This window comes from Diabrotica undecimpunctata, chromosome 5 (assembly GCF_040954645.1).
Source record: "Diabrotica undecimpunctata isolate CICGRU chromosome 5, icDiaUnde3, whole genome shotgun sequence".
Taxonomy (NCBI): Eukaryota; Metazoa; Arthropoda; class Insecta; order Coleoptera; family Chrysomelidae; genus Diabrotica; species Diabrotica undecimpunctata.
Genome location: NC_092807.1, coordinates 152,060,517 through 152,078,132, shown reverse-complemented (window position 1 = coordinate 152,078,132; position 17,616 = coordinate 152,060,517). Strand labels below are relative to the sequence as shown.

Sequence of the window (17,616 nt, the reverse complement as noted above, 5' to 3'; positions counted from 1 at the left end):
AAATTATTTTTGTATATCGGTCATCAATTTTATTATTAAGGCGTTAAAATTACCATTGAGCATACTTGTCATTATGATGGAGGTTATGGTGACACGAGTATTATTGATTTGACTATTATAAGTTAATTGTAATAATATAAAATTAAACAAAACGCCTAATTATTTTGTTGATAACATTTGCATCAACTCACTGCACAGTAAAAATATCGAACATATTTCATGAACGCTTTATTGTACAATTGATTCGCTTTCGAAAATAAAATTAATTTTAATTAATCAGTCAATTTTACATTTCCGTGTAGTTTATTAAATATTCTATTAGTTATTTGTGCGATGCCGACTGTGAAGCAGTTGGAACTAGGTCAAAGTATCGATAAAATAAACTGGGAACAGTTTTTAATGCCTTTATGTACGTTTATAAATGGTAGACATATTTTTTAGAAATAATTTTTATACGCTAAAAACACGAATGAGTACTACAAGATCCATGAATAAAAGAGGTTCAAGAAAATTGGGAAAATAATTTAGTAATTCAGATAAACTTTAGTAGTTAAAGACATAAAAATGAAAAAATTGTTACACTAGTTATATAATTATGATACTGGTCTTAATTGTGATACTGATACATGATAATGATATAGTGAAAGTTTAGAAAATCAACAATCAGTATTTACAAAAAACAAACTATGCACGATTTTAAAATGCATGATAACAAAGGACTGTTTAAAGCAAAAAATTAAAAATGCCGATACCTTCTTGTTAATAAGGTTCTGAAACTGTTTTCGTGTGGCATGTCTACACAATAGTACCACAATCATATCGAGTGAGTCATATTTTCAATGTAGACCTTTGCTGGTCTGAGAGGAAAGGAAATCGACGAGTCATAGGCGTGCGGTTATTATTAAAAAACAATCGGGATTATAGAACGAATTGATTTTATAGATGCCTTAGATGAAGAAAACTAATTCTTGATAAATATATATTTTTGGGGAAAATCCTTCATCCGTTTAAATTAACAAACTTATGACTGTGAGATTTAATGACATGGGATTAGAAAAAGGTATTCCTAGTAACTTTTAGCACAGGTAAAACTAAATTACTTAAACTATTCTTGGTACGAAACAGTACTAGGAATATATAGTTTACCTTAACTAAATATTTATTTCCATAAAATATAAAAAATATGTTCAAACAAAAACTTACAGTACATATAATCTACTCTGAGTCATCTACGTCATCATCAGTTTCAACAGTAGTACCTTCGCATAGATCCACAACAATTGGTTCCACGGTAGTTTCAATGAAGTTATCAAGGTTCTACATATTAAGCAGATTTTTTACATCATTTAATTTGAAAGTTACATTGTTCCTTGCTACTTCATTTTTTATTTGAGTCCATACAAGTTCTATTGGGTCTAACTCACAACGGTATGATGGGAATCGAAATATAATTACGCTTCGTTGTCGCGTCATTTTATCTACTACATATTTAATATATTTATACATATTTGACAATTTGACAATTTTCAAAATTGTCAAATTTTCAAAAAAAACCTTTGTTACCAGAATTTTTCTTCCTGAAATGCATTTTCATTAGAGCAGGTGTTTTGGGCTCTCTTATATAATGATTTGAGAATTCCTTTTTTGATGTTTACGTTGTGGTTTGAGTGGTAATTTAAATATCTGTTAAAGGGAAGTCTAGGTGTGTCACCAATTGATCATAAAATGAAAAAGCATAGGTTAAGATGGGGCACGATCAACGCCACAATAATAATCAACCGATACAAAAGGCCAGAAAAGACTTTGTAGAAGACAGTGACACAAGACATGTCTGTGAATGAGATTAATACTGACGTGATCCGAGCAATTAGACTCGGCGCTCGAGAGTTACGCCTATCTTTTAGTATTTTTTGTGACTTGCTTCATTTAGTACTATTTTGTTAATTTCTTTGGTGGCCGAAGCCGTATTTTTACTTGACCTGTTGACATTGATTTTTTTGTTATTTTGACAAGAGTTTCTACGAGAATAGAAGGTATTAAATTGGTAACTTCCTCAGGTATGTTGCAATATTCTATAAAAATTTTATATCCTTACCTTTCTTTTGTAGGTACTGCCCTTAAGATCATACTTCTGGTGCATAGTAATGCTACTAGGTAATAAATTATTCATGACGACCAGTCTTACATTTTTACTATTACATTGATAACAATAAAGTCCGAAGAACTTCGGCAATAACGTCCTAGGATTCTGATTGAGATTCATATAATATCCTGAAAAGAATGAATCAGAATTACTTATGTGTGATAATACCAAAAAAAAATGTAGTCTGTATTAAAATGCAAAGAGTAATGAATCATTCAGTCCATTAAACACAAATCGTTTAAATTCAATTTTTAAGTCGTACCAGAATAATTGAATAAAGACGGAATAGTTCGTAACCTTTTTAAATCTAAACATGAATCAAAAAATAAAAACGCCACACAGAGACTGTGTTCTACATAGCTTTCTACAATACAGTGTTTTGGTGGCAGAAGCAATGATTTTTTCACAGAAATATTATACGTTTTTATTGTATCAGCATATTCAAAGCTTTACTTATACCATAAATAGGTTTAACGACGGTTAGGCGTAGTTTCTCCAGAAATATAAGTTATGTTATCCAATTTTTGAGCTATAACGAGCAAATGTTGAGTGCATTGTGTTGATTATTTGAAAAAACTGACGCTGTAAATTAATAGTGAAAGAAAAAATGACAATGTACTTTTAATGGAACTAATTACACTCAGGTGCAAACCACTAAACCTAGGGGACTACGCACTCGTGAAGCGTTGTTCGGACTTGTACAAGTGGAACAATTTAATGTCCCGGAGATGCCTAGATATAAAGTAAGATGTGTATTTATACTTTATTGACTATAATAAAGTCTTTGATACATTTCGCATGATCATCTAATACAATTGTTTCTGAAAAAAAAACCTAGATTAAAGAGATATCAACATTATTTCCAATTACCAATACTTTTTGAATAAAACCTTGGATAGTCAGAATTATGGCATTAAAATTAGCAGAAGCCCAAAGATATTGCAGAAGCTCTGGGTTGAAAATAAATATCTCTTGTCATAAATGAATAATTATAAAAATAATTATATATAGATGTTACAATGCCATATAATCATAGTAGAAATCCTAAGATTTCTTACTTGGCGATACTAAAATCCAATACGCTAAAATAATAAAATATAAATATATATAAATATATATATAAATATATATATATATATATATATATATATATATATATATATATATATATATATATATATATATATAATATGTATAAAGGCGAATCTACAATTCTACAATTTGCATTCCATGACCTGTCGATTCACCCCGGCAAAAATCATTCCCGAATTAGTTTCTAGTAGTCACGAACATGAGTAAATAAATAAAGTAGAAAGACGTTTGAGATTTAATTTCAATGCAGGGGTCCCGCCATCCGCTTATACGTATTCTGAGCTTATTAGGTGTCCTCAGAGCGACTTCATGAATCTTCTAGTCTGCTTTCTAGGGTAGGGTCGCCTATATTGGACCGGCTTCTAAATTGGACCTTTGCAGATTTGAGCGAACTGACAACAAGTGATGCTATCCGGTAATACCAACTATAAATTCTTGATAGATTTATTTTTGATTTCAAAATGTCATCACGTGGTAAATAAGGCAAGTGGAGCACAGAAGATTTAAGCAGTCCTATTTCCGCTTTTCTAGGTTCTTATGGGCTTAATGAATTTGCAAGGTTGTTTAAAGTACCTAAAGCTACACTAAACAGACATCTCGAAGAGAAAAACAAACGGGCAAATAATGCAATTCAAAAAATCAGCAGGTTTACTGTATTTACGGACATACGACACGTTCGCAAACTGGCATTTGAATTGGCAACAAGAAACAATTTAAAACACAATTTCAACACAGATAAACATATGGCAGGCAAGAATTGGTATTCTGGCCTTATGTCAAGACATAAAGAAATATCGTTACGGCAGCCGGAGAAAACATCAATGGCAAGGGCTGCATGAATTAGCAAAGCACGAGTTGATAAATTCTATGAACTTTTACAAAGAATTTGTGAAGAAGAAAAATTGACCAACACACGCATATTCATCGTCGATAAGACAGGCTACTCAACCGTACAACGGCAATGGAAAAATAAAATTGGGAGCATTTCTAGTGGAGAGAGGGGGTAAATACTACTGTGATTAGTTGTGCTAGTGCGGCAGTTTGTACCAACCATGATAATTTTTAAGAGAAAACTTTTGCAAGAGAAACTTTCATTAGGTGCTTCACCTGGCACCATTGTCACTATTAGCGATACTGGATATATCAGTAGCGATCTTTTTGTAGTATGGCTTAATCATTTCATTGAAACAGTTAAGCCAAGCTCCGAGGCCCATGTTTTGTTATTGTTGGACGGCCACAGCACCCACAATAAAAATCTAAAAGCTCTACAAATTGCCAGGGATAATGGAATTAGGTTATTGTAGTTACCAAGTCACACCACACACAGACTTCAACCGTTGGATGTCGGATTCTTCACAGTCTTTCAAAATGTTTACGGACAATGCATTCAAAAATAGTTGCGGAATAATGTGGGTCGAACTGTATCAATGTTTCAGGTTTCCTGGATAATTGGAGAGGCTTATGGGCTAACTGATTTTGCAGCTTCAATGATATTTGACAGTGCATCAAACTCTAACCATAAAGAAGAGAATAATCCATTGGCAGAACGAACGAAGAGAGCAGCATCAACTTCCCTAAATACTATTTCAGTTCAGGTTATTCACTGTTACATATTACGTTAATTTTTGAGTGCCCTGAAACCGGCTTGACGCCTTAACCTCCTATCTGGGGATAGAATAATTTTTTTAAATGATTTTTTAGATTCCTGGACCTCAAGAGATAATCTTCCCTAACTGGTTCTCAAAAATATTACTACCATGTTAGGCGAAATTTGGGTAATTTATTATGGTACCTATAAATAGGGTACAAGTACCCTACTAATAGGGTAAATTTATTAAGGTTTTCTTCCTTTAGATTGGTTGTTTGTCTTGATTTCAGGAGCCACTCTACCTCAACTTTATGCATTTATCGCCAGAAAAAGGACTACTACTTCCGCCGAATTCGTGTTTATTACTATTATGGTCTTCTTCCGTATCACTGGACAAGGGACCCTACTCAGATATTCATCATATTCACCATATTTTTCTCTTTTAATTTGAAATTATTATTAGTTACTATTATGGGAGAAGACCAAGCAGGGTTCACAGTAGGAAAATCATGCCTAGATCATACGTACACATTAGAACAACTGATAGAGAAGAAAATGGCAAAAGGTAGACCGGTCCATCTGGCCTTTGTTGATCTAAAGAAAGGATATGACTCAATACCTAGAGTCAAATTATGGGAAGCAATGAATGATCTCGGAATCCGACAAACACTAATAAAAGCAGTTAAAGCACTATACAAAGAAAACAAAGTAGCTATTAAATGTGGAAATAAAGCCTACAATCCATTTAAGACGACAAAAGGACTTCTACAAGGCTGTGCTACGTCCCCTACTCTGTTTAAAATATTCTTGGAAAATACACTCAAACCATGGAGGAGAAAGTGCAAAGGAATGGGCATACCAGTAAGAGACGAATACCTATACACCTTAAGTTTTGCCGACGATCAAGTAGTCATCGCACAAGATGAAGAAGATCTCAGCTTTATGCTCAGAAAACTAGAAGAAGAATATAAAAAAACGGAATGGAAATAAACTTAGAGAAAACCGAATACCTAACAAAAGAAAACAAGGATATGAGAAACCTAGAGATAGACGAGGGAAGACAAATAAATGGAACAGATAAATTCAAGTATTTAGGAACCATAATATCGAACCAGGGAACAACAGAAGAAGATATAAACAACAGACTGAGACAAACAAGAAACTGTATAAGACAACTAAACTCAGTGTTGTGGGATAAAAACATTACGATAAAGACAAAAAAGAATATATAATACCCTGACAAGAAGTATCCTGACATATGGGTCCGAAAACTGGACAATAAACAAGAGAAATAGAGGTAGAATAAGAGCAGTAGAAATGGAGTTCCTGAGGAGAAGCTGTAGACTTACAAAAAGAGACAGAATTGAAAACGCAGAGATTAAGCGGAGAATGGGAGTGCAATCAGACATAATCGACTATATAGAGGAGAAGAGACTATCCTGGTACGGCCACGTCAGAAGAGCGGACAGAGGACGCTGGATAAACAAAATCACAGAATGGAGCCCGATTGGAAGAAGAAAGAGAGGAAGACCCCGAAGGTCATTCAGAGATGAAATCGACGAGGCTATGGAGAAAAGAACCCTGCGAGATGGAGACTGGAATGACAGGGAAAATTGGAGAAAACGGTTGAGTGAAGGAAGACAGTGAAAACTGTGGAAATCCTTAGTAGTAGTAGTAGTACTATTATTGATTATTCCCAAAAAATAGAAGATTATAAATTATTTATTTACTTTTTACTTTTGAAAAGCCGTTTAATTAGTTTTAGTCAAGTTTTTGCAATTTTTAAACACGATGTCTAAACACATTAAGTACATCATTCATGAGAATTCAAATCTAGCCGCTAGCAATATTACATAATTAGTAAATTATATAGAGAAAATGGAATGGTTTTATATATAGTATGAAATACAGACGTAACAGTAACCTTAATGCTATAATGGATGCACCAATTTTAATTTTAATAATAATTCGTCTGAATTAAATTTACGTAATATATAAATTAATTCAATGCAATAATTATAATTTACGTAAGCATAAAAAACATATGATTTCATGAAAAACTTCGTACTTAATATCAAATAAATGGTTATAATTAGTGACTTTACCGTTTGATTTCTACTGTACTTGTTTTTTTTTACAAAAATGTTATTTTTGGTATTTTTTATTACTAAAACTACGAGCACCTTTCCATCTCAATTGGTTCCACTATTATAGTGTATTTCTATGTATGAGAGAGTAATAAAACAATAAATTATGTATGCAAATCCCTAAACTGTTGATACGGGTGACTCAATGAAAAACAGATATTTGTCAACAAGTTTACAGAAGTATATAGGAAAACAATTTTAAATTGAGTATGACCACCAGGTATAAAGGTTGGAGCAGAATAGAATACAATAGTTGTGAGTTACTAATCCCTAAATAAGGTTGCCAGTGTCGGAGTGATGGAGGTTAACAGGTACTAATGAATTTGCAAGAAATGTAAGATGTTTATTTTATTGGTTATATATAACCAATAAAAGTTTAATAAGTACCTACCTATTTGCAAAATAAAGTTTAATTCTTTAGATAAAATAAAACGTTTTATTTTATCTATTTGCAAAATAAAGTTTAATTCTTTGCCTATTTGCAAAATAAAGTTTAATTCTTTAGATAAAATCAAACGTTTTATTTTATCTGAAATGAGTGCATTCCACGAAGTAAGGGTTTCAACAATCAAACATTTAATTCTTTAATTCCAGGAATCTACGACAGTAATTGACTAGATAATTACCTTCTAAACTTATTCCACAGAAAATGTCATAGTGGGTTTTTCCATTTTGTATATAGGAAGGTCCAAGTGGCGTATTCAAAATTCTTAACAGTTCACTAAAAGTAGGTACTTCAGTTGCAAGGTGCAGTTTATTGTGTATACTAGTGTTATGGAAAATTTGGAAGTGCCCTGTAAACGCCGAAAAATTGGTCCTCTAACAGTTAATGAAAAAACATTAATATTTAATTGTTTTAAATCATTTACAGACAAACGTTTATGTGAAAGTGTTGATGAGACCGTTGAGTTAGTTAGCAGTACACTTGGTGTTGGGAAATCTACGATTTACAGAGTTATTAAAGAAGAGAAATGTGGTAGTTTTCAAATGCCACGTAATGCTCCAGGGAAACCAAAATTTCAAATAGAATATCATTTTAAAGAAGGACTTCGACGGAAAGTGCATGAATTCTTCTTTAGACAAGAATTTCCAACATTGGATAAAGTTCTTGTCTCAGTTCGAGATGATAAGGATTACCCAGAAATGAGTCGAAGTACGTTATGGAAACTTTTAAAAGAAATAGGCTTCCTCTGGAAAAAGAATCCCAGAAAGTCTATTTTATTAGAAAGAAGCGATATTGTCATATGGAGAAGACATTTTCTAAGAACCATAAAGGAAATGAGAAACCAAAAAAGAAAAATATTTTATCTTGATGAAACATGGATCAACGAGGGTCATACACCAAATAAATTTTGGCAAGATGAAACTGTTACAAGTCAAAGGCACGCTTTTGTAAATAACTTATCTACTGGTTTAAACCCACCATCAGGAAAGGGACACAGGCTGATAATAATACACTTTGACAGTTCAGACGGTTTTGTTGAAGGTGGTTTATTAACTTTTGAATCAACTCGTACCGGTGACTACCATGAAGACATGAACGCTGGTGTCTTTCAAGAATGGTTCGAACAAATGATAGATCTTCTTCCTAAGAATTGTGTAATAGTAATGGATAATGCAAGTTATCACTCCAGACTTATAGAAGGACTGCCCACAACCAAGTGTTTAAAAAAAGACTTGGCTGAGTTCAAAAAATATTACGTACCATCCCGGATCTATAAGAAAGGAACTTTATTCGTTGTGTGCCCTTCATAAAGAAAAATTTAAAAAATACGAAATTGATGAAATTGCCAAAAATCGTGGAATGACAGTACTTAGATCCCCACCATATCATTGTGAATTAAACCCGATTGAACTGGTATGGGCACAGATAAAGAGTGAAGTTTCAAGAAAAAATACCACTTTTAAAATTCATGATGTTAAACAGTTGTTTTTGGAGGCCGTAAATAATGTAAAACCTGAAAACTGTTACCTTAGACGGTTTTAAAAACTCTTTTTCTCTTTTGTAATTTTTAAACATTAAAAAAATGTGAATTTTTTAAAACCCTTTTTAATGTAGGCCAGTCAGTTCTAATATAGTTTGTGATAAAAGAGGTCACTTTTGTTTACATACACATAACACTTTATAACACTGAAATAATTCATTTATTTTTTCAATTATTCAAAGTAATTTTTCAATTAATCTTGAGCACGCCCATGGAGTGGTCGGAGCTACCAGTTAAAATTATGCTAATTACTCTCTCGTTCATAAAAATAAACTATAAAATAACAGTTTTTTGGTCACTATAAAAATTCTAGCTTAATGTTTAATAACATTCAATAGAAAAAAGCCAATTTAATTGGATATTTGTATAAACTTTGGCTTTTGGCATTTGTAATATCAAAAACACGAAAAATTACGTTTCCTCTCCTAAATTAATCTAACGCAATTTTGTTATGATTACGTTAGAACTACAAGCAACTTTTGATCAAATCACAACTCTTAATTAGTCACAGATGCATTTTATGAATTTTGAAGCCACCCGATATTGGTGTGGTTTGAAAACGCACAGAGGAAAGATTATCGATGAAAAAATTTGTTCAATCATTGTTAGATCTTTTAATTCTGGGAAATCAAACTAAAAAATTTCAGATTTATTACAATTATCACGTTATAGTGTAAGAAATATAGGTAGAAAATATATAACTACAGTTTTAGTCGCTACAAAGTCTCGCAATTTGGAAAAAAGCGAAGTTATTAACTAACTAGCCCGATCAAAGAAATATGACCAGAAAAAATAAATCAAGGATGAAAATTTGGGAATAGGTAGATGAAAGTGTCTATTATTAAATCAAAAAAGGTTGTATTCCTAAGATAAGACACATACGATAAGACTTACTTCTTTTTTGCAAAAATTTTGAAAAGGGATTGAGTTTTTGTATATTGGGCTGTATTTCGTAAAATATTGAAAAAAAATATTTTTTAGTCTTAGTTAAGACTATGCTTCAAAGAACTTTGGACATAGTAAAGAACAGAAGTGATGTTACCAAATGGTGAACTTTCGAATCGATTCTGTGTAGATGTTCCGTGCATCCATACATGCTCCATAATAAATAAAGTTCATGGGCGTTCCCACAAATTTTTCCATTTTTAAAAAAATTTCGAAAAAGTAAAAACAGTTCCTCAAAGACTTAGTTTGCGTTCACGCATTCTGGAGAAATTTCGTCGGTTAGTTTGTCCTACATATATTTGGTCACGAGTTTCGCAAGGATATACTCCTAGATTTTACTACAACTAAAAGCTAAGACATATAAATGAAGATTGATACGCAAAAAAAAGATGGGTATGTACTGTAACAGGCAATAGTGTATCTAATAGATAAAACGAAATAGAAAGTTCAAACATTTCACTAATCGCAGTCTCAATTCGAAGATCACAATAAATATCTTATTTTCCATTTAAAAGTGTGAAATTAATTTATGTCTGTCTCTAATTTTTTTGCGAAAATATATTCTCAGCCAACTGAAAAAACTTGCAGAAAATATTGGTTGGCCTATTTCACATCCAGCAATATTAATATTTCTATAATTTGATCAAAAATACTGCTCCTATGAGACACGAGTTTACGAAAGATTTTCTATTTCTACGCTCCAAGAAAATTAGAAATGTATTTTTAATAAAGTGAATCCAAATGGAGCAATTTTTCAAATGAAGTACGAAAAGTTGGGAAATGTTCATATTATGTTCAGCAAAATAAATATATAATGTATAAAGACTTTTTACAACACAAGGAAAACTATGTAGGTGTTTAGACTAATTAGTTTTTGAGAAACCATATTCATTGTTTATGTTTAGATCTAGCTTTCAATTTGTAAATTTACATAATGCGCGTTTAAATTCTGCCCACTCCACAACTATTTTCTTATCCATAAAACTTGTGAATGAATGATCTCGGAATCCGACAAACACTAATAAAAGCAGTTAAAGCACTATACAAAGAAAACAAAGTAGCTATTAAATGTGGAAATAAAGCCTACAATCCATTTAAGACGACAAAAGGACTTCTACAAGGCTGTGCTACGTCCCCTACTCTGTTTAAAATATTCTTGGAAAAGACACTCAAACCATGGAGGAGAAAGTGCGAAGGAATGGGCATACCAGTAAGAGACGAATACATATACACCTTAAGTTTTGCCGACGATCAAGTAGTCATCGCACAAGATGAAGAAGATCTCAGCTTTATGCTCAGAAAACTAGAAGAAGAATATAAAAACAACGGAATGGAAATAAACTTAGAGAAAACCGAATACCTAACAACAGAAAACAAGGATATGAGAAACCTAGAGATAGACGAGGGAAGACAAATAAATATAACAGATAAATTCAAGTATTTAGGAACCATAATATCGAACCAGGGAACAACAGAAGAAGATATAAACAACAGACTGAGACAAACAAGAAGCTGTATAAGACAACTAAACTCAGTGTTGTGGGATAAGAACATTACGATAAAGACAAAAAAGAGAATATATAATACCCTGACAAGAAGTATCCTGACATATGGGTCCGAAAACTGGACAATAAACAAGAGAAATAGAGGTAGAATAAGAGCAGTAGAAATGGAGTTCCTGAGGAGAAGCTGTAGACTTACAAAAAGAGACAGAATTGAAAACGTAGAGATTAAGCGGAGAATGGGAGTGCAATCAGACATAATCGACTATACAGAGGAGAAGAGACTATCCTGGTACGGCCACGTCAGAAGAGCGGACAGAGGACGCTGGATAAACAAAATCACAGAATGGAGCCCGATTGGAAGAAGAAAGAGAGGAAGACCCCGAAGGTCATTCAGAGATGAAATCGACGAGGCTATGGAGAAAAGAACCCCGCGAGATGGAGACTGGAATGACAGGGAAAATTGGAGAAAACGGTTGAGTGAAGGAAGACAGTGAAAACTGTGGAAATCCTTAGTAGTAGTAGTAGTAAAACTTGTATTAATTTTTGTTTAAGTAAGCTAAGTCACATGTTAATGGATATTAAGATTTAGCAAGATGATCATTAAAAATGTGTAAAGACAGCCATTTTGTAAAATTATTTTAAATGGGATCATATGGAAAGTTCCTTGATATTCTTTTTATCGGTAAGTGTCAAAAATATGACGTTTCCAGAATTTACTCAAAATACGTCTAATGCCTATGAGATTGGGGTCAAGTAAGCCAATTGCAAAATTATTGTACCACCTAGCGTTAATTTGAAAACATTTACATTAACATTTTTATTTTAGGATTTTTTGAAAACGATTTCCGAATTGAAAGTCGAAACGTCAAAACAAAAATGTAAAACGTAATTCTCATTACAATCAAGTGTGGTTTAATCCCATATAAAATTATATTTAAATCGTCACTCAAAATAGGATGTCATTAACACTTTGTCACCAATTTTCATTGTTTAGAAATTGCTAATTACATCACTATTCGACATCTATTTTGATCTGTCGTCTCCTTTTAAAGCCGATCATCTGTTTTGAACATTGACATAATATAATGGGTTATCGGTCATTATTATCGGAATTTGAATTAAATAAGTTTAATATGAGAGGAAAACATTCTGTTTTATTTACAACATGAATAATATAAATTTTTATTGCACAAATATTTCGAATATTTTTATGGAGAATTCCTTCTTTTTCGCTTGAACTCAAAGTATTATTAAGCTTGAAAAATTTCCTTTGTTTTTGTTGTTCTAACCCACCTGTTTTGCATTCCAGAACGCCGATGTAATCTACGTTTTCAAAAATAATTACATTGTTTATTGCTTTAGGTAGTTTACGCCTGATGGAAATTTGCAGCAACAGTATAATCAAGAATATATTTACTTTCCTTATTTTCGTTTAAACGCATACCTACACTCTTTTATGTTAAGCCATAAACTATAATAAATATTTTACTCTAAGTAAAATAGGTCAAACGCAGTAATACTTTTACAGACGCAAATATTAAACAGCTATAAAAACTTCGAATATATGGGAAAAATATACAGGATGACTCCACAAGATACTTATTCCAAAAAAAGAATAACCGAAAAAAGCAAAAACACATATATCACAGAAAGTGATGGAGTAGAAGAAAGCTGGGCAAAAATTAAGTCTAATATCTTAGCCTCGACCAAGGAAGTTCTTGGTGAAAGAAATAAATCGTTCCCAAGGCGAAGAACTCCCTGGTTTTGTACAGAAGTGAAAGAAAAATGTAAAGAAAAGAAAAAAGCTTACCTGAAATACATATCAACCAAAACACAAGAGGCATACCATAATTACAAGACAATTAGAAACGAAACACATGCACTTGTAAAAAAAATAAAAAATGATCACTGGGAACGCTTATCGAAAGAAATTGAACATGATTTTACGGTCTGCAAAAGGAAATATGGCGCTTCATACCAGGTCGAAGAATGGAGGTAAAAGAACTAATAGAACCAAAACACATAGAAAAGTGTAATTGAGTACCTAAAAAAGCTCTATGCAGAGGAAGTACAAACGACACTACAACCGGTAATACCATAAATTACCACAAATGAAAAACTTAATATAAATGTACCGGAAGAATGGGGAACGAGCGAACTAATTCTACTATTCAAAAAGAGAGATTAAAAACAGCCAGAAAACTACAGAGATATAAACTTGTTAAATACTACGCCAAAACTTACAACTAAAATTTTACAAGTGCTAATAAATCAGGCAATCAGTTTAGCAGATGAACAGCAGGGTTTTCGTAGTCAAAGATCGTGTACAGATGCAATATTCGTTATAAAGCAAATTACTGAGAAATCACTAGAGTATAATAGACCAGCATTTCTGTGTCTGATTAACCTAAAGAAAGCTAAAGAAATTGTAAAATTAACATTGTAAATTTTTAATCTTCCTCCTCATTCGACTTGGCAATTGAATTGATTAAATTCTAAATATTGTCTTGAGGAAAACCTTCTCATTCTTCCATGAACGCCAGTCGAAACTACTCACGATTTATTGGAGCAGGTATTCCGTTTCTTACTCTTCGTTTGAGTTGGTCCCAAACATGCTCAATCGGGTTCAAAGCTGAGCTTTGAGCTGGCCAATTCATTTTTGCCACACCGAGGGTTTCCAGGTATTGCGTTATCATCCTGGCTACGTGTGGCGTTGTCTAGCATGAAAATAAGGTTTTCGCCCACAAATCCAGAAAAAGGCATTCCATGTCTAGACATACCCTGTCTAGAATTTCGGTAATATATCGGTGAGCATTCAACGCTCCTTTATTAATAAACACGATGAAATGTCTGCCAAAACTTTACAGAGCCTTCTCCAAAAGCAACACGTGCTCGTCGAGCACAAGCTGCATATCGTTCCCCATGTCTGCTGTACGTTTTGATGCGACCGTCTGATCCATAAAGAACCATTTTGAACTCATCACTAACAAAAAAATTTCCAATCTTCTATCGTCCAATGCTCTTGGTCTCTAGCAAACTCAAGTCGGCGTTGTCGATGTGCTGCTGTTAACAAAGGTCCTGTTGCTGGGCAGGGAGGAGTTAGACCAAATTTCCTTAACTTTCTTCTCACTGTAAAAGTGCTTAATGTCCACCCGTGAGCATTCTGAAAACGTTTTTGGATTGCTCCAGTCGTAAAGAACCGATTCTGCAAAGAAGTGCGTTGTAAAGAACGGTCTTCTCTCGCCGTCGTGATTCTTCTCACGCCTGATCCTGGTCATCGTTCGTGAGATCCAGTCTCTACGAATCGTTGGTATGTTTTTTGGACCATACAACGACCGACGCCAAACTATCTGTACCAGTTCTCTTTGACTCATTTCATCAATCAAAGTAACAATTTGAAGAGATCTAGCAAATCTCTCAGAAATAGTTTTAAATTTAAAGATTGCACACGTTCACTCTTTGAACAACTGTACACTATAAGTCGGACAATTTTTAATTAAAGGTGACTAATCTACAAATTGAACTAAACGGTAGCGGCAACCATGTAAAATGTCAGCAGTAAATTCTTACCGGGGTCATTTTTATTGTGTATGCTTCGCCCATGTAAATAAGTGAAAAAGTAAGATAATTCGAATAAAATTTGCCCTCGTAACAATATAAATTGGTGCGATTCACTAGTGTATAGTCAAACAAGTTCATTGAATAGTTTGAAAGATCGGTAAACTTATCAATATTTTGCTGGTCTATTTACGTTCTTAGAAAGAATGGGAATGAGAGAAATATGATATTTTAGTTTATTCCTTCCACATATTCGTTTATATGTGCATAGGCGTAGTGTGTTCTATTTCTTGGGAATATATTTATTAAATAGACTTTATTATTAACTTTCAAATAGTTTTGAGGTAAGTAAAGTAAATTTGAGGAAAGTTTATTCTTTATGTAGTATTAATCCATCAACGGCCGCTCAATATACAAAGAGAAATTTGACAATTAATTTATTAGATTGGATTAAAAACACATAAATTAAGACTGAGTTACAACCAAAAAGATTTTTTTTCTCATTTCCAAGGAAAGCAGTACGATTTTTTATAAAGGAACATATTGTAGTAATACAATAGTATTACTTTTGCACATCCTACATTCCTCCACTATCGTCTCTTTTTGTAATGTGGCCAATATTGTCGAATATGGTTTCATCTGGTAAAGCAAATTTAGATTGACGTCCATGTACTAAGTTTGACACTGATGTAGCGGTTACTTCGTTATTATAAATTATAAATATAAATGCACTTCTTTATCCTCATCCTTTGACCAATGCATATCAACTTGAAGCAGAGTGTGAACCAGATAATATACATATGCTAATAATGTTATTCATTTCAAAATCATGACGGTTATTCTGCGATGCATAAATATTTGTGAAATATAGAATGCTCTCAATTACTTTCTTATCAAAAAAGAGTGAAAAACTTCAATATATGACTTGCTTCCATGGTTGGCTTTTATATTGTCAAAATATCAATCAGACTGATGTTGAATTACTACTGAGCACGAAGGAGTATCTGTTGTTACAACTTGAGACAAATTTGGATTTACTATTTTTGCTTGGTTTTTTCTTTGGACGTTTTATCTGTGGGTCAGAGGAATATCATAATCAGAATCGTCAGAATTCCCAATGACTTGTATTTCATATGTACCTGCAATATCCGATTTGATTGATTCTTCACAAATAATATTATCATCAATGTCTTCTACATCAGAAACTTTCTAATCTAATCTCGGCGGCAAATAAACCACATTAAGTGAGTCAGCATTTTCACAATCTGAGTCTTCTTCTAACAAAGCTATTAACTCTTTAGTAATTAGTGCCATCTTCATTTCATATTCCGAGAATTTACTGAAATAAACAAATGCACTACTATATACACGCATTCACATGATAATAGTTTAGGTTACTTCATTTTAATTTATATGAACTTCATAATATATTTTTATATTTATACAAATAAATAAACACAAGGAAACTTTCAAACTAAGTTAAAAAAAAAACAAATATAACGTTTACAGTACACAGCAATTCTATAAATAGAGAATGATGTGTAATGACGAGATCGTATGTTAAAATTTCAGATTGTTTAGCCTAATGAAAAAATAACTATTTTCCAAAGTTTTCTGTTTTTTGAAGTTCTGTATTAGGTACTCTCTAATAAGAATAAAATTTTATTTTAAATTATTAGACAACTGTCAAGATACCTGTCAAAAGACACATGATAATTTAATAATTATATCGGTCTTAGATTTAATTTTTACGTAATTACTTATGTGTTTAAATAAATAATTAAAATTTTTTTTTGGTACGCCTCTGCAAAATTAATTAGTGGAATATGATTTCGTTGAAAAGTTATCGTTAAGAGCTTCGTTAAGTGCGATGTTGCCAAGTAATCACCTTCAATTAAAAATTGTTTTAGTTATAATGAAAGATTTTTGAAAAACAGAACAGCTATATTCCAAGAAAAACAACGTACAAACAACACGTGCATTCTCCGAAGTCGTAAAACTGATATCAATTTTGCGAACTTATTACCCTTAATTTACCTGTCGGCAGTGCCTAAAAGTGTTTCTCTATTGTGGGAGTTTATTTACAATAGAATAAATTGCATAATATTAATAATAATAATAAATATAATATTGATAAATTGCGTTAGGCTTTCACGGCCATCGTCTAACTTATTAAACTGTTTATTCGGGCTGTTGGGCCGTTGTCTTCTGTTGAGATTTGTTCTCGACGTTTCGCCAACACTAGGGGTTGGCATCTTCTGGAGATGTTGATGCTTCGCTTGTAAGCAGAAACTGACGACGCGTTGTACTACGGAGGCAATATTTATAATTCCCACTCGCCTCCCCTCCACTGGTTTCGGCTTGAGGGGGCGTGTCGTTGTTTATAGTAGCTTTTCTATCTCCGTGTTTGGCGGGAAGGGCGTTTGTGGATTTTAATACTGGTATCCATGTTTTGTTGATTTTTAGTCCTTCTTCTATCCTATTGAAATTGTTTGGGTGCTTGTATATTTCCACCGCTTCCCGATATAACCGTGGGTAGTACTGTGAAGTTTTGTCCAGCATCTGTGTTTCTTCAAATAGTATTCGATGTTCTCCGCTTCCCAAAGCGTGTTCGGCAACGGCAGATTTGTCGATATGTCCTAAACGACAATGG

The 17,616-nt window shown here is 32.8% G+C and overlaps 1 protein-coding gene across 9 annotated transcripts in view; it reads right to left on the bottom strand.

Moving 5' to 3' along the window:
* Window positions 1-17,616, bottom strand: part of PIP5K59B (Phosphatidylinositol 4-phosphate 5-kinase 59B) — a 188,674-nt gene that overhangs the window by 74,264 nt on the left and 96,794 nt on the right. For all 9 annotated transcript variants that reach the window (XM_072533039.1, XM_072533033.1, XM_072533034.1 and 6 more), the window contains exon 6: window positions 2,096-2,271. In XM_072533039.1, coding sequence (XP_072389140.1) covers window positions 2,096-2,271 — 176 coding nt within the window. The remainder of the gene's footprint in view (window positions 1-2,095; window positions 2,272-17,616) is intronic.